At 43.2% G+C, this 18,028-nt stretch overlaps 1 protein-coding gene across 1 annotated transcript; it reads left to right on the top strand.

Annotated features, from left to right (window-relative positions):
- Window positions 1-126: 126 nt before the first annotated feature.
- ephx1 (epoxide hydrolase 1, microsomal (xenobiotic)) lies at window positions 127-17,824 on the top strand. Its single transcript, XM_061704344.1, has 9 exons — window positions 127-191; window positions 2,385-2,572; window positions 2,705-2,885; window positions 2,977-3,195; window positions 3,366-3,495; window positions 9,754-9,968; window positions 10,165-10,273; window positions 14,082-14,201; window positions 17,569-17,824. Exons 2-9 carry the CDS (start codon window positions 2,390-2,392, stop codon window positions 17,777-17,779), a joined length of 1,368 nt encoding a protein of 455 aa, XP_061560328.1. The 5' UTR covers window positions 127-191; window positions 2,385-2,389; the 3' UTR covers window positions 17,780-17,824.
- The last annotated feature ends 204 nt before the right edge of the window (window positions 17,825-18,028 follow it).

Here is an 18,028-nt window from a genome sequence, read left to right as displayed (position 1 = left end):
TAAAAATAAAAAAATAAAAAGTTTGCGCCGATATAACTGTTTTTTTTTTCTTGTTTTTCTTTTTCTATTTCTGGTTCAGAGGGTTAAATCCGGACAGAGGGGGGAGGGACTAAAGTTTCAGTGGGCAGTGGCCAGCGCCAGAAGAACTGCGGTCGCTACAACGCACGCACCGCGCAGCAGCTCGACAACAGGTAAAAAAAAAAAAAACCCCAAAAATTACAAATAAATTGTATTTTTTGTTTTAAAAACAACTTTGTTTCACGCTCACTCACATTACGTTACATTATAACGCGATCGTTCTGCTTTAAATAAAAAAAAACAAAAAACGGACGGATTACGTTGCAAAGTCTACTTGAGAATTATGTAACTCCTCGACTTAATAACCATGAACAACATTCGTATTAAATGGCGTCTTGTGCATTAAGATCATGACTGTTTACAATGTCCTGTTGGCCGAGCACATTTCCTAAGCGAGGGGCCTGCGCACGTCTGTTTTTTCCATAATCCTCCATGTTCGTTTTTTTTGTTCGACGAACTGCTGCCACTTTTTTTTTTTTTTTTTTTTTTTTTTTTTTTTGTTTTGTTTTTTGTTTTTGGCAGCAAATTCTTGGCTCGTGTGCTGGCGTGGTAAGCCCCAGATTCAAACCGTCCATTGTGAGCCCAGCATACAAATGGCCTGCGTCGCTCACGTGCAATTGTAGCACCGCACAACACACATTATTTGTCCTCATGTTCATTCAAAACTAAAATAAAATAAAAAATAATAAAGTAGTTGCGCGTGCACTGCCGCTTACTGGAAGCCGTGTATTATTGGTGTTGTACAGTTCCACAACAAACTGCAACTAGAATAATAAACACGTTGTTAATTTCCTATAAAATATAGGATGAATACCTCTCGTCAATCAAAATGGACCTATCATCTTATTATTTAAAATAATAATAATCATAATTTTTAATGCAAACGTCCCGTTGTTTGTCATCTTTGACGATTTTTAACATTCGCTGAAACAGTTTATCATTTATGTTCATTTCAGTCTACTCAATTCGTGTCAATTTTAATGAAATGTGTTTCAGAATATCCAGTGTCCACAACAAACAAACAAAAAAACCCAAGTTTTAATTTTTTTTCTCTCTTTGATTTTTATTTATTGATTTATTTCAATTATTATTATTATTATTTTTTTTTTTTTTCAACGTGTCCTTTTCAGCTGCTTGGAACAAGCAAAATGGTGGACCTGTATGCCTTTTTAGGCTGGCGCAGTTTTCCGTGTAACAGGGGAGTTGAAAATCCGCATCCTGTGGTTGTTTGGGGGGGGGGGGGGGGGGGGGGGGACACAGAGAAAAGAAAGCAAAAAGTGGGGAAAAATACTAACAGAATAGCAAAATAACACGGTATATGATTACTATAAGATGACATAGGAGGGCACTGCTGACCTGGGTGCGCCCGGCCGGCTTCAGGGCTGGGGCTGGCTTGTCAACAATCGATAATTGATTTGAGGTCAAGTTTTTCCTTTGACCGTAGCCATTTGTTCCAGAAAGCGACATGGGAAGACTGTTCCAGCCATTCAAGTCTGCACAGATCTTTGCCTAGGTCCTTGTAAATAAAGAGGGTTGTGGTCGAATCTCGTCTCATGTTGTAGATGCCCCATCGTGTGCTAATGGCCTATAACGTAGTGAAGTGGCCCCTTTTAAAATGTAATAGGCCCATGACGTAACATAACTTAACAATAATGCAATAAAGGTTCTGATACCTTTTGGCCAATAGTGTAATAACCTATTACGTTATGATGTTATCGGCCTGGTTTAAAAAAAGAAAAGAGGCCATAACGTAATCATATAGTAATATCACTTCATTGAACTTTTTATTTTGGGATATAACTGTGAAAATGCATACTCTCTCCGTTTCTTGCTGTCTCTGAGTGCAGTTATTTGAGTTATTTTGTAGCTGATGTTGCCTGTTCTATTTTACAGTTCATGGTCTTTGAAAGACGTTCAAATTAAGAATGCTGATATCGACATTGAAGATATTTAAAAAGTGGACTGTATATTTTTTTGAATTTTTTTTTCCCCCTGAACAATTTTTTTTTTTTTTACAAAGGTTGAACGAAGATGACGTTTTTCATGGGTAACTTGTGGCCATTTTACTTGAGCATGTGTCGTCCTCAAAGATGCATAGTTGTCATGTTGGTCTTCATGCAATATACAGGTATGCGATTGAGCTTGTAAATCAGAAGTATTGGAACTTAAGGCAGGGCTGGACATGGTCATTCTAAACATTTAGTTCAACAAACAAATTGTGCATTTTCAAAATGATATTTGGATATTATCACATTATGGGTTCGCCTCATCCCCACTGTCTCTATTTGTCCCTTCTCCCTGCTCAGGAAGCATGTTCATAGAGGTTCTGATTGCTCTGGCGGTTGGAGGAATCCTCTTCCGGCTGGTGCTAAGAAGAGGCAGCCATGTTTTGAAGACAGAGGATGGTTGGTGGGGGGTCGGTCCAGTACCTGATGGCGAGCAGGACATCACCACCTACCCTTTTAAAGTGACCACCAGCGATCCAGAGCTGGAGGTATTGTTGCCCCTATGATCAAACCTTGTTGTCATTATCGCCGTCGTCATTATACCTTTGCGCTTTTCTCTGTGGGGAAATAACAAAGTAATAATGTTTTTGCGAATTTGTACTGATATCATTTTCATTCAGGACCTACACAGAAGAATAGACCAAACGCGCCCAGTTCCCTCACTGGAAGACAGCCAGTTCAATTATGGTTTTAACTCGGAGTATCTGGAGAAGGTCGTCTCTTACTGGAGGAATGACTTTGACTGGGGGAGACAAGTGGATAAACTTAACCAATATCCTCACTTTAAAACCAACATTGAAGGTTTGTTTCTGCTGCTGACACGCACCGACTTAACGTATTAGCTCATTGTCCTGATTTCGTCCCCCCCCCCCCCTCCCCAATTCCTATCCAGGCATTGATGTTCACTATGTGCATGTGAAACCCAAACGAGTGCCAGAGGGGACCAGTTCTATTCCTCTCATCATGGTTCATGGCTGGCCAGGCTCCTTCTATGAATTTTATGGGACAATTCCACTGCTAACAGAACCATCAGACCCCCAGGCCCTTGTGTTTGAGGTGGTGTGCCCATCCATACCCGGATATGGCTACTCAGAAGCACCACATAAGAAAGGTGCGTCTGCCGTCTGGGACGCTATCCCAAAAGTGCAAGCTTGAATAGTCAGCCAATGTTACATTCTCTCTGAGAAAGATATTGTTGAGGTATTGCATTGCAATGTACAATCATTTATCCCCCGCCACCCCTCCGACGCAGTGCCAATTCCCCAATTTACATTTGAACAGGTTTTGATTCAGTGTGCGCTGCTCGCATCTTCCACAAACTGATGAGACGGCTGGGCTTTCAACAGTTCTATGCTCACGGGGGAGACTGGGGCTGGCTTGTCACCACCAACATGGCTCAACTGGAACCCAAGTAAGACACCCCCGCCCCCCAACAGACAGTCATTGTTCACACTGAGCGACGGAACTGGACCATTGCAAAATAATTACAGTAGGCAAGTCTTTGCCACACACGAAGTGTTTGAAGGCCTCACATCCATCGACTGATACGTTAACAACTGGAAAAACTGCTATCCTGTATTATGGCGTTAGATATGGGCCACAATTACGTACTCGTAACTGGAAAAATTGAGCAAAAAAACACTTACGATTTCCTGACCGTTACAAATGTGCCGCAATTGTCAACCAATCAGGAGTCAGACTGCAGGGAAAATTCTGATTGGCTGAAACTTCTATCGACTGCTCAAGGCTTCCGGCATGTCGTATATATTGTGATCAAATTCAATTGAATAGTAAACAGCCCCTCAGAATTTTCCCCAGTTACCAGTAAGTAATTGTTATTTTGAGGCTGCACATGCAACATACTGTTCTGTTTTTTGTTGTTGTTGTTGTTATTGAACCACAAAAACGTAGTGCAATTGTTAAGGAAGAAGCGGATGGCCACAAAGAAGAGGAAATGAGTGAGAACAAAGGAGAGTGGATTTTGTGAGAGGTTGTTGGCAATGATCGAGCTCCCCATTCAGTGACTGGATCCGTGCATTTCGGCGACAGAGACTACACATTTTGCTTTCTAGCCACAGGTACATATGAAATTATGAATAAAGTTAAGTATTCTTGTAAAGCACAATGCATATATCAGTTGCTCAACAGTCTGAGGTCTCCATTGTTGCATTTTGCACTTCATAGTGCGCCACACATTGTCAAAGGGACATCTCGAATGTAATATGAAAAAGGGGTTTCTACAGGATTAAACACAGGCAAACACAAAACAAACAAGGTACAGACGGACATTGGGGAAGGAAGGCATTTGTGACGTGAGATGACCAGAATGAGCGTGGAGTGAATGCGTATAGCTGAGGACTCCTGGTCTCATTAAAATAAACCCAAATATGCACTAATCTGTAGTTTTAGTAGACCGCAATGTTGGACTTGCGTGTCTGGAACACGTTTGAGGCAGGGGAGTCAGGCTCCCGAGTGTTCGGACGGTCCGATCCGCACCGGGAACAGGTGGATTCGACGGAAGGGAGGAAGGAAAAAAGGAGGAAAAGCAGGAGGCCAACGAGTTCCCGGGCAGAACGTCTCTCGGGTGTCTCTGTTTGCCAGACGTTCAGAGCGGACGTGTTTCGCCCGCCTCCATCCCCTCGTACTGAGTTCGGGCCCCCAAGCAGTGTGGCTCGGAGCGCTTGCAGGAAGCTGCAGCCGGGGATCATCGGATGTGTCCTGCGTGGCCCGGTCGTCGGCGAGTTGGTCGGGGTGAGACCAAAACTCCAGAAAAGCTTTTCTGATCCCAGCTACGGCCCCTTTTATGGCCGGAGCGGGTCAAATGAGACGTTTCACCCCACATAAGACAAATGGCAGATTGCAAATATTAGTGTTCTCAACAACCGTCTAGAATTGAAAACATTCATTACAGCGATTAAAGAGGATGTGTGCGTGACAATGTAAAGATGGAAACCGGTTTCATTACCTTGGATCCGATAATGAATATTTTATCCCACTGGTTTTAAACCACAAAATAATCCTCGGCTGGAAAAGTAACATTAACATCTATCTCCCCTTTTGAGAACAGGAACCCCAGTTCTATGGACTGTCACTGCGCATGCTCTTTCCACCCTCACATCACAAGTCCAGCCTCCTTCTGCCAATGTTTCTGTCCTTTGTTTTGCTTTTTCTCTGCATTGTTCCCCTGTTAGAGCTCATTACATTTTCTATAAAAATCCACTACCTGTATCATTTGTGTGTGTTTGGGTTCGACAAAAGACCTCTGGTTATCGAGAACTCTTACCTTAATTCCTGTAGCAGCCTTCCGATTACGAGACATAGAGGTTTTACGTCACTTTGTCCGGAAGTTTTACACATCCCAAAAAGAGACGTGGTGCCCATTTTCGAGATGATATATTTTGATTTTAACGCTTAAACTTCAAATCACGCTAAACCGGAAGTAACGCAGGCATCGCTTCCGGCTTATTCTTTTCTCCGAAATTAATGATGCTTTTATCCAAACCAATATAAACTACAGTGTAATAATAAAAACTGATTTCATCATCATACCTGTGGTTATTTACCATTGTAACACTAGGAAATCTATTTGAAAACGTAATGAATTACATTTACATTCCCTTAGAAAGTTATGGGATTGGAATGACTCTTCATAGTCAGGCGGTGCAGAGGAAAATAAATGGTTTAAGTACAACTTTCCAGTTTAACTACAAAACGTATACAATTATGAATCGGTAGGTTCATTATTTTCGTTGGCATGTAACCATGGTATAAGAGTTCATGCCCTTCGTGGTGTCCAACTATCAGGGATTAATCGACTTCACGGAGGCAACTATCCTCCGGCACAGAAAAAAACAACTTTATATTATGAAACAAAGGCGAAATATATTGAAACGGAGCCGTGAGGCGTTCTGGGGTCAAATGGAAAAAAACTTTCACATTTTATAAACGTCTGCCGCAATCTAGTGGTTGTGAAAAAGCTGTACACTTTCATTCTAAAATGCCACCGCCACTTAGTGGTTATAAAAAGGTGTAGCCTACACTTTCATTCCAATATGACAGGGGTACGTATGACTGCATATATGTACAGTTGTGCTCATTAAGTTTACATACGCTGGCAGAATTTGTAAAATATAGTTGTTTTTGTAGTTGACTAATGACTGAACAACAACCATCATTCATTTATTTATGGTTACGTTTTGTTTAATGATAATGCTTTTCTGAAATGCTTGACCGTTTAATTTGAACCCCATTAAAATTAAATTAAATGTGTTTCACCTGGCTGTTCATGTTTTGAAAGAATGGTACCCATCTTACAAATTCTGCCTGGATAATCAAACATATGAACAACTGTGTTTTCTAATTTACTAAAAAGTAGGGATGTGAATTTCAAAATAAGAGCAAGTAAAAAACGTGTTCAAATAAAGTGCTTAACTTCGGAACAATTCTTGGGGAAATAAACTCACAAAATACAGATAATACTTAATATTTTGATCATTTAGGTAGAAGCAAAATCATGCATTGTAAAAATGCAGTATACATAGGTACAAGGGTTTTCCAGAATTTTGAGGTAAACTTTGGGATGCGTATTATACATGGGTGCGTATTACACACGAGAAATTACGGTATCTTATTTAAGTGAAATTCAGAAACACTTTCTTTATTATTTCTAATAAAAAGTATATTGCGTCAAAAAAGGTTATTTTATTTTGGATTAAAAAACTTTATTCTTAAACATTGTTGAAATGCACTTTCAATAAAGTATTGACAAAACCGTCATTTTTATGTTGAGGAGGAGTTGTCGACATCTGCTGAATGTAACTAATTCTTACTTTTAATCTAATTCAGTTACTTTTAAAAATCAAATCAGTTGAGTAACTCACTTAGTTTGAAAATCAAGTAAGCAGTAAAGTAACTTACATTTTCATGGTAACTGTGCCAACACTGCTGTAGCAGTTATACGTCAAATAAGAATAATGAATTTAGGAGAAAGTAATAAGGCGGGAGCGACTTTTGCGTTACTTCCGGTTTATCGTAATTTTCAATTTAATTGTTTAAATCAAACTAATGTCTGGGAAAAGGGCACCACGTCACTTTTTACAAGTTTAACTTTAGGCGAAATGACGACAAACCTTTTTCATCAGTGTCATAATCTGGAGGTTGCTACACTCTACGACATTTTGAGTCCTAGGTTACAGAGGTTTACTTAAACTCAGAACACACACAAAATATAGTGTCGACTCACGAACTCAGATCAGCTGGTCTTTGGGGGTGGTCTTCCTCAGGCGGAAACGAAGCAGGTTTGGTTGCAGGAAAACCAGATGCACAAAAAGAAAAAAGAAATAGGAAAGGAAAGTTGTTGTCCCGTTTGGGATGCGCTCATAACTTCCTTGCCGGTTGACCTGGTGGCGGGCCGAGCTCTGGCCATCAGAGGCGTCCGGGACCCGTCCCGGATGCCGGCAGTTGCTCGCTGAAGCCCCGCCGACCGATCGTGGCTAGGGAAAGCGATCGGAGCCGCATGGCCGACTTCTTCGATCGAAAACGCAGCCGGATTGGTTGCGGCGGGCGTTTGCGCACGCGGTGGCTCCCGGAGGCGCCCGAGGACGAAGGGAACAAAAGAACGGGAAGGGGGTTGGCCGGAGGCCACCCGGCTGGCGAGCTGCCAGCAAGGTACAAGTAGAAGTAAAACAAGACTAGCCTCAACTCTCGTAAATTCAGAGTTAAATACCCCAGAGGCGGGGCGTAGGAAGAGGGATTGCCGGCTTGGAGGAGACCACACCCATCAGCCTGAATCTTGTCTACAAATTTGAGGAAATGGGTTTAAAATCATATTAATCTAAAACACTCCCAACTTTGTACTCTCACGCATAGAATCATTGTTTAAACTTTGGCCGTGGCGGATGGGACCTGCCGAACTGAGAATAGTGACACAGACACCAAGACATACATTTGGAATATTTCTACAGAGTTTGCGAGATATCAAAACGGGCATTTTATCTTCTGTTAAACCAAGGCACGTCCACAAGTTCTAGCTCTTGTAGTTCCTCTCAACGCCAGTGGGTGGAGCCTCACGCGTAATGGGTGAATATTAACCACATAGTCTTCCCCAACTATTTGGTCGGGAAGGCGTCTCTTGAAGACAGGAATCAAGATTTGACGGGAAGCTGCTAACTAGGTTGAGGTCCACTTGACGTACACCAGACGCTGTCCTCGTCGCCGTATAAGTATGTAAAGGAAGTATACGCGTCCGATCTTGTGTGATCATTGACGTAACTCATAATGCGTAGATGTAAATTCTCTGACAACTGCTTCATAAATTCTAACCACAAATACTGGTTGGCTAAGGATCCCAAATGGCTAAAGACCGCTAAATGCAGACTTTGTGTGAAATTGTTTGACATCGCCAACATGGGGGAGGTGGCAGCTGTGAGTCATACCCCACTGTCTTGTCTTCTCGGTTTAGTCTTTATTTGCGTGAGTGACATGACTTGGATATAATTGTCTTGAAATTGTTATGTGACATAGTGGCATATAAAGAATCAGAATGAGACATCTATTTACTCAGATGTCACAAATGTATTTACATTTTTCTTTCACCGAGAAGTCTGGAAATTTGGGTCTGGAAAAAGTATGACATTTTGAAATCTCAGATGCGTAGGAACCCTGAAAATATTACGACAGGAAACTACGAAAACCTCTTTATACTGAACGCATCAGTCCTGCGGACAAACTGAAGACCAACAAAGGATTTAATTTTTATTTATTTATTGACATGCGACTGTTGGCCACGGTACGGTGACAAATTGATGATGCACTGACGAATCTGCCATTATTCCACAGTATTTTTACGCAGCACATCATTTTGTCCACTAGATGTCGCTGTTGGCTCCCAGCCAATGTTCTGCGACAAATTAGTGTACCATTAGAAATCATCAGGTGAGCGAACAGATTTTTCTTTTTTTTTTTTTTTTCCCCTCATCACATTTGGCATTTGCCCGACCACTTGTTTCTCGGCAGAGTGGGGCTCAATCATTACTCCCCATTTGCCAATTTAAAAATCACCACTAAGCTGTGCTGTGCCCCTGGGCAGAGAATGCAAGAAAAGGAATTCAGACACACAAGTTTAAGAAGATAAAGAAGAAGTAAAAACCACTTAACCTCATACACTATGAATAATTTACTTACTAAGTATGTATAAAATATGCATTCATTTTCGATATTGCTTCTCCTCACAAGCGTCTTGGACAACTGAAGAGAAGCAACCAAACACACTCACATTCACACCTATGGGCAATTGAGAATGCATCCATCCATCCACCCATTTTCCATACCGCTTATCCTCAAAAAGGTTGCGGGCGTGTTGGAGCCTATCCCGGCTATCTTCGGGCGAGAGGCGGGGTACGCGCTGAACTGGTCGCCAGCCAATCGCAGGGCATATATAAACAAACAACCATTCGCACTCACATTCACACCAACGGGCAATTTCGAGTCTTCAATCAATTGACTACGTATATGTTTGGGATGTGGGAGGAAACCGGAGTACCCGGAGAAAACCCACGCAGGATTTGTTAACATAATTCGTTTTTTTTTTTAAAGGTAGAAGGAAGCAGGAGTACCTGGAGAAATCCCAAGCACATCGAGAATAACCTAAAGCACTGTCCATATTCTTTAGGATTGTCAAAGCCTTGCACGTGAACTTTGCTCCACCTTCCAAACCTGGACTGACCATGACCTTATCGCTCCTGCTTGGCCGTCACTTCCCGAAGCTGTTCGGCTTCACCAGCGTGGACCTTGAGCGTCTCTACCCCTGCATGGAAAAACTGTTTGTGGAGTCCATCAAGGAGACTGGCTACATGCACATCCAGGCCACCAAACCCGACACCGCAGGTGAGAACCAAGAGCAACAAACATAAGACCATTGCCCCAGATGACTCATTTATTTCTGTGTGTGTGTGTGTGTGTGTGTGTGTGTGTGTGTGTGTGCGCGTGCGCGTGCGTGTGTTAGGCAGATTGGTAGTTTTTTTTTTATTTTTTATCATCATCATTTCAGTTCATCTTCTTATGCTCTTATTTTTTTTCTTAGGTCGAGGGCTGAACGATTCACCAGTCGGTCTGGCTGCATACATTCTGGAGAAGTTCTCCACGTGGTCACATCAAGACTTTAGAAACCTGGAGGACGGAGGACTCACTAGGTACAGTAAAAGAGGGAAAAGACAGAGAGTACAGAGAATATGCTATCATTGATGTACTCTGCCCTAGTTCCTCATATTGTGACGCGAGTGCTTATTTACTCATCTGCTGACCAGGCATTTATTAAAGGCAAGGTGCTGAAAGGAGGTAAGGGTCTTTATGGTCCATATTTCACTAACAAGTTGATTTTCTTGCTCAAGAAATTGAAAATGGCAGTCATTTCCAATAATATCACTCCAGTCCGACGTGGCAGCCCCAAACGTATTCTTGAGGGTCTGCTGGCAGAATCCCCTGTCAGAAGGAGTTTCAACTCCCACCTCCGGCAGAACTTCACCCACGTCTCGGGGGAGGCGGGAGAAATTGAGTCCGATTGGATAATGTTCCATGCCTCCATTGCTGAGGCGGCTGACCGGAGTTGTGTCCGTAAGGTAGCCGGTGCCTGTCGTGGCGGCAATCCCCGAACCCGTTGGTGGACACCACAACGGTGAGGAATGCCGTCAAACTGAAGAAGGTGTCCTATCGGGCTTTTTTGGCCTTTGGGAATCCTGAGGCAGCTGATGGGTACCGGCTGGCCAAGCGGAATGCAACTTTGGTGGTTGCTGAGGCAAAAACTCTGACGTGGGAGGAGTTCTTTGAGGCCATGGAGAACGATTTCCGAACGGTTTCGAGGAAATTCTGGTCCACCATCCGGCGTCTCAAGAGGGGGAAGCAGTGCACCATCAACACTGTTTATAGTAGGGATGGGGCACTGCTGACCTCGATTTGGGATGGTGTGAGTCGGTGGGGAGAATACTTCGAAGACCTCCTCAATTACACCGACATGATTTCCCATGAGGAAGCAAAGTCTGGGTTCTCTGAGGCGGACTCTCCTATCTCTGGGGTTGTGGTCACCGAGGTGGTGGATGAGATTCGTCCGGAGTTCCTAAAGGCTCTGGATGTTGTGGGGCTGTCCTGGTTGACACGCCTCTGCAACATCGCGTGGAGATTGGGGACAGTGCCTCTGGATTGGCAGACTGGGGTGGTGGCCCCCCTTTTTAAAAAGGGGGATCGGAGGGTGTGTTCCAACTCCAGGGAGATCACACTCCTCAGCCTTCCTGGTAATGTCTATTCAGTGGTGCTGGAGAGGAGGGTCCATCGGGAAGTCGAATCTCAGATTCAGGAGAAGCAGTATGGTTTTTGTCCTGACTGTGGAACAGTGGACCTGCGCTACACCCTTGGCAGGGTCCTCGAGGGTGCATGGGACTTCGCCCAACCAGTCTACATGTGTTTTGTGGATTTGGAAAAGGCGTTTGACCGTGTTCCTCGGGGAGTTCTGTGGGGGTTGCTTCGGGAGTATGGGGTGCCAAACCCCCTGATACGGGCTGTACCTGTACGACCAGTGTCAGAGTTTGGGCCGCATTGCCGGCAGTAAGTCGCCCTTTGTCACCAATTCTATTCATAAGTTTTATGGACAGAATTTCTTGGCGCAGCCGAGGCGTAGAGGAGGTCCGGTTTGGTGGCCTCAGTATTGCATCTCTGCTTTTTGCAGATGATGTGGTTCTGTTGGCTTCATCAGGCCATGATCTCCAACTCCCACTGGAGCGGTTCGCAGCCAAGTGTGAAGTGGCTGGGATAAGAATCAGCTCCTCCAAATCTGAGACCCTGGTCCTCAGTCGAAAATGGGTGGAGTGCCCTCTCCGGGTCGGGAATGAGATCCTGCCACAAGTGGAGGAGTTCAAATATCTTGGGGTCTTGTTCACGAGTGAGGGAAGAATGGAACGGGAGATCGACAGGCGGATCGGTGCGGCGTCTGACTTTGTATCGGTCCGTTGTGGTGAAGAAGGAGCTAAGCCGAAAGGCGAAGCTCTCAATTTACCGGTCGATCTACGTTCCTACCCTCACCTATGGTCACTAGCTGTGGGTCGTGACCCAAAGATCCCGGATACAAGTGGCCGAAATTTGTTTCTTCCGCAGGGTGTCTGGGCTCTCCCTTCGATAGAGGGTGAGAAGCTCGGCCATCCGGGAGGGGCTCAGAGTATAGCCGCTGCTCCTCCACATTGAGAGGCGCCAGATGAGGCCAGATGAGGTGGCTCGGGCATCTGATTATGATGCCTCCCGGACGATTCCCTGGTGAGGTGTTCCGGGCACGTCCCACCGGGAGGAGACCCCGGGGACGACCCAGGACACGCTGGAGAGACAATGTCTCTTGGCTGACCTGGAACGCCTCGGGATCCCCTCGGAAGAGCTGGAGGAAGTGGCTGGGGAGAGAGAAATCCGGGCTTCCCTGCTGAGGCTGCTGCCCCCGCTGCCCGACCTCGGTTAAGCAGAGGAAAATGGATGGATGCGCATGTTCCTTTTTTTCAAATGATTGTCTATGGAGAGGAAAACACTTACCGTAATTTCTTGTGTATAATGCACATTTTTCCCCCCAAGAAAATTGTCAAAAGTCAATAGTGCCCATTATACATAGGTATAGGAGAAAATGGAAAAAAGTTTTTTTTCCCCATTTTACAAATGTATGCCGCCATCTAGAGGTTATGAAAAAGCTGTACACTTTCATTCCCATATGCCATCGCCATCTAGTGGTTATGAAAAAGGTGTAGCCTACACTTTCATTCCAATATGACGGGTACGTATGACTGCATATATGTACAGATGTGCTCATAAGTTTACGTACCCTGGCAGAATTTATGAAATGTTTTTTTTTTAAATATGACTGATGACTGAACAACAACCGCCATTAATTTCTTTATGGTTATGTTTTGTTTATTGATAATGCTTTTTTGAAATGTTTGACTGTTTAATTTGAATCCCATTAAAATAAAATTAAATGTGTTACGCCTGGCCCTTCATGTTTTCTGTCAAGAATTGTACCCATCTGACAAATTCTGCCTGGGTAATCAAACATATGAGCACAACTATGTGTTTTCTCATTTACTAAATAAAAGTAGGGCTGTTAATATCAAAATAAGAGCAAGTAAATAAAAGGAAAGTATCATGTGTTCAAATAAAGTGCTTAATTAACTTTAGAATAATTCTTTGAAAAATACTAACAAAATACTGAGTCATATTTTGATCATATGGGTAGAAGCAAAATCGTGCATTGTAAAAATGCAGTATACATAGGTAGAAGGGTTTTACAGACTTGAGGTCAACTTTGGGGGTGCGTATTATACATGGGTGCACATTATACAAGAGAAATTACGGTAGGATAAGGTGCTGACTGAGATTGTGTGGTTGATAAATCTGATAAAGGGGCTGCAATAATCAGATTCTTAAAACAGTTGATTAGTCTTTACCGAGTCTGTTTTCAACCATAGTAAGGAACGCAGGTGTTAAATCATTTATCAGATCTCCAAAGTCCAAATCATAACTCGGCACTCTGTTTTGCAAACAAACAAATAGCATTGCTGATAGATTGGATTGGATAGTTTATGCATGAACAATAGTTTAGGATTCTATTTTGTGCAATGTACTTCTGGTAAAAATGTTGTCGTTCATTTTTGTATTTATTTCCTATATCCACTATTGCGCAAAATATCTCTTGTTACATATGCGTACAGAATGCAAGTTATGAATTCATATACAATGTGTCTAAATGAATGTCTATTTCTACAGGTATGTACAGTATGTACAGGCTGTTTACCAGCTGTGAACTGGCTCAGACTAATACAGTAAAATGGAAAGCACATGCAAAAAGACCTCAAAGGAAAGAGAGGAGATTGACTTTGCTCAATTCATATGGAACGAATGACTGAATATTAACAAAAAGGTGTGGTGTTAACAAAATGGCATGGTGGTGATGTGCGCGTGTGCGTGCGTGTCTTGAAGGAAGTTCTCGCTGGACGACCTGCTGACTAACGTGATGATCTACTGGACGTCTGGCTGCATCATTCCCTCGATGAGGTTTTATAAGGAAAACTTTTCCCGTCTCGACTCTCCCCACAGCAAGTGAGTTAAGTCATATTAAAAGGTGGCCGTTGAGACTGTGTATTCCAATGCAGATGGCCTTTATCGGTAGAAACACATTGGTCAAGAAATTCAATCAGATAATATTACACACCACTGTAAATTGCAATGTCTAGGTGTTAAAGCTAAAATATGGAAAGAAATGATTACCTGGCTTAACATGGGGCTAAAACTTCACTGTAGCAACTTTACATCTCAATGAATTGGGACAAAATTCACATAAACGTCTCACAGTATCACAAACCCGAATCTTGTGCCTCATCGGTGGGTAGGGAAAGGAATCAGCGTTTTAGAGCATTTGGGTCCATCCTTTATTTAAAAAAAAAAAATATATATATATATTAATTAATTAAAAAACAATCAGCGGTGCCGTGTGAAGTTACTTTTCGTGCCAAAATGCCTACCCTTCAAAATAAAAGCCGAGAAGCTTGAAACAAGTCAAGTTAACACTTGCACATATAAACCCTTTGACGTGATAAAACAAAATACAGGGGCAGCTACAAAGCATTGTTAAAATCATGATTTTAGTTATTTATTTTACTATTTCAATGCTGCCAGTGAATTTAGCGCTCAGTCAACCGGGTGAGCGAAACAATAAAATGAAATAGTTAAGACAATTCAAATAACGATTTTAACAATGCTATATTTAACTTTTAGCTGAAACATTAATGAATGAGTATTAAGTCAATTGGGTTAGTTCCACACCTTTTTAGCTCATAGGTTTGATATTGATACTGGTTTTAAAGAACCTCGAGTCAAATGTTCATTTGAGTCTATGTTGTGGGCTGCTAAGAAGATGGATGTTCATAATTTGGAAACCCTTTATTTAAACCATGCAAACCTTTTTGACCCAGCCCCCTAAAAGAATCCGAATCGAGAATCTTTGGGAATCGAACTAGGGAACGGTCCTTTTGGGGGAGGGGGTCACCCACTTTGCGACCTGTCTCTGACATCCCCCGTTGTATGGAACCTCGCCTTCAGTTTGGAGATGGGACTAATGCCCACTCCAAACAATGTTGCAGTTTGGTTTTGCAGAACACCAGCTCAAGATCGCCCTATCGGGGTACCAGAATCCCAGTACAAGAGTCAAGGTAACCGCAAAACAAGCTTTGCCATCGACAGAAATGGTCAGAAGGAGCTGCATTGCGTCTTTGTAGATCGAGGTACCGGTGGGTTGAAATTTAAAAAAATCTTAATTTTATGTTTTTTAATGGATGGAACCAAATGCTATAAAACGTTGATTCCTTTCCTTACCCGCCGATGAGGCACAAGGTTCATGTTTGTGATACTGTGAGACGATGTGAATTTTGTCCCAATTCATCGTGATGTCAAGTTGCTACGGTGAAGTTTGATCTCAATCTTAAGCATTTTTTTTTTTTCTGTCATTGGCTCTTACTTTGGTTTGAAGACTAAAATAAACGCCGACGACTGTAAATGCAAAAGTGCAACCAACCGTTTACCCCGTTAGCTTGCTCAATGTTGGCATCGTGAAAGCCTCCTTGGCACAATATAATCTTATTCCAAGTGTTGCACTGAGGCGACTGGCCAGTCATTTGAACAAAGTCAAGACACACTTGTTCACTAGCACGTCTTCGTACGTGTTCTTCTTTGGTTTTTGCTGCTTCTTCGTTGGTTTTCGCCATTTATTCTTAGGGGCTGGCGGACTAGGCATCGAAACTGGGGAATTTAAAAATGTGAACGAGTCTGGGAGAACCGGAACGTTACTCGGTTACAATCGGTTCTCGACGCCCGACCCTAGCTGTAGGTGTGACAAAGGAGTTTATGGTGGACGTGGGACTGCATCAGGGATCTTCCTGTTTACAATGGTGATGGACAGGCTAACACATGAGGTTATACTGGAATCCCCATGGACCATGATGTTCGCAGATGACATTATCTGCAGTGAAAGCAGGGAGCAGGTGGAGGAACAGTTAGAAAGGCGGAGGAGGCGTGCACTGCACTGTAGCAGCGTTATATACAGACCCTTTCCAAAAACAAAATGGAATATCATGGAAACGATTATTTATTTCCATTTCAGGTCAAACCAACATTACACTCCCTTTGCTTTAATCACTGCCTCGATGTGCCGTGGTGTTGAGACAATCAGCCTGTGGCATTGTCTGGGAGTGATGGAAGCTCAGATTTCCTTGCTGCTTGCTGTCAGTTCTTCTTTGTTTGTGGCTCTGGTGCCCCTAATTTGCCCCTCTTGATAATAGCCCATAGATTCTCAATGGGCTTTAGTTCTGGCAAGTTGGCTGGCCAGTCAAGCACTGTGATGGCAAGGGCATCGAACCAGGTTTTGGTGCTTCTGGCGCTATTCCTGCTGGAAGATGAAATCTGCATCCTCCACACAGATCCTCAGCAGAAGGAATCATGAAGTCCTCCAAAACATTCTGGGAGACGGTTGCGGTGACCTTTGATTTACGAAAGCAGAGTTTCACCAACACTTGCACTGGACATTGCACCCCAAATCATGACTGACTGTGGATATTTCACACTGGACCTCAAGCAGGTTGGGTTCTGTTCTTCACCCGTCTTCCTCCAGACCCTTGGACCTTGATTCCCGAATGAAAGGCACACTTTACTTTCATTGGAAAAGAGGACCTCGGACCACTGGCCAACAGTCCAGTCCTTCTTCTCCTCGGCCCAGTTGAGACGATTCCTACGTCGGCTCAGGCTCAGAAGCGGCTTGACCCGAGGAACCCGACACTTGTAGCCCATCTCCCGGATGTGTCTGAATGTGCTGGTTTTTGAAGCTGTGACTCTTCCACTCTTTCTGAATCTCTGCTAGATTCTTGAATCTTCTCTGTTTGATACCCCGCTGACAGCCAACGGTCATCTCTTTTGCTGGTGCATTTTGTCCTTCCACTAAGACTTTCCATTGATATGCTTGGACACAGCACTCCTTAGCTATGAACTTTTGGGGTTTACCCATCCCATTGAGGGTATCAATCGTGGTCTTCTGGCCAGTTGTCAAGTCTGCAGTCTTCCACATATTGAACCCAACTGAGACGATTGAACCAAACTGAAGCGATTGAATTTAATTTATGATTAGCGTGTGACACTCCGTTTAAAACATTTATGGCCTGCAAAAGTTGGGCTGAGTATTACAGTATGTACAGTATTCCATTTTTTGGAATTCCTGATTTTGTGGGTTTTATGAGCTGGAGGCCCAAATTACTGTATGTAAAAATAACCAAATGCTTGAAATTGTTTAAATTGGTTCATCTTTGTCAATGATCTCCAGGTCCTGAAATGTTCCATTATTTTGAGGAAATGCGGTACCCCATATAGCTTTGTCCTTTGGGAATACAAATGCAGATCTAACCCATGAATCCACTCCTGCCAGGATACCGGTGTCCGTACCCACCGGGTTTGCATGTTTCCCCGACGAGCTGATGCACACCCCAAAGCTGTGGGTCCAACAGAAGTTCCATAACCTCCTCACCTACACACACATGGCTCGTGGGGGTCATTTTGCAGCCATGGAAGAACCCCAGCTGATGGTTGAGGACATCAACAACTTCATCAAGAAAGTGGAAAAGATGAAAGCACAGTAGAGATTATTCTGAGGTGGTCTTGGTGTTTTTTGGGGTTTTTTTTTTTTTCTTGATAAACCACCGTACCGCTTTAGAAATACACAAAATATGTAACTCGAGTGTAACCTTTTAATCCCGTCGATTGTTTATTTCAAATCCACCGTGGCGGCGTAAAAAGGCAAATTCATGAAACCTTCGTCAGTGTCCTGACCTACGTAACTGTATCTATAAACAATTCCATGTTGTATTTCCTTTTCAACATTGATTCAA

Source organism: Phycodurus eques, chromosome 18, assembly GCF_024500275.1.
Source record: "Phycodurus eques isolate BA_2022a chromosome 18, UOR_Pequ_1.1, whole genome shotgun sequence".
NCBI classification, from domain to species: domain Eukaryota; kingdom Metazoa; phylum Chordata; class Actinopteri; order Syngnathiformes; family Syngnathidae; genus Phycodurus; species Phycodurus eques.
Note: the sequence above shows the minus strand (reverse complement) of the source record. Positions and strands in the feature narration are given on the sequence as shown.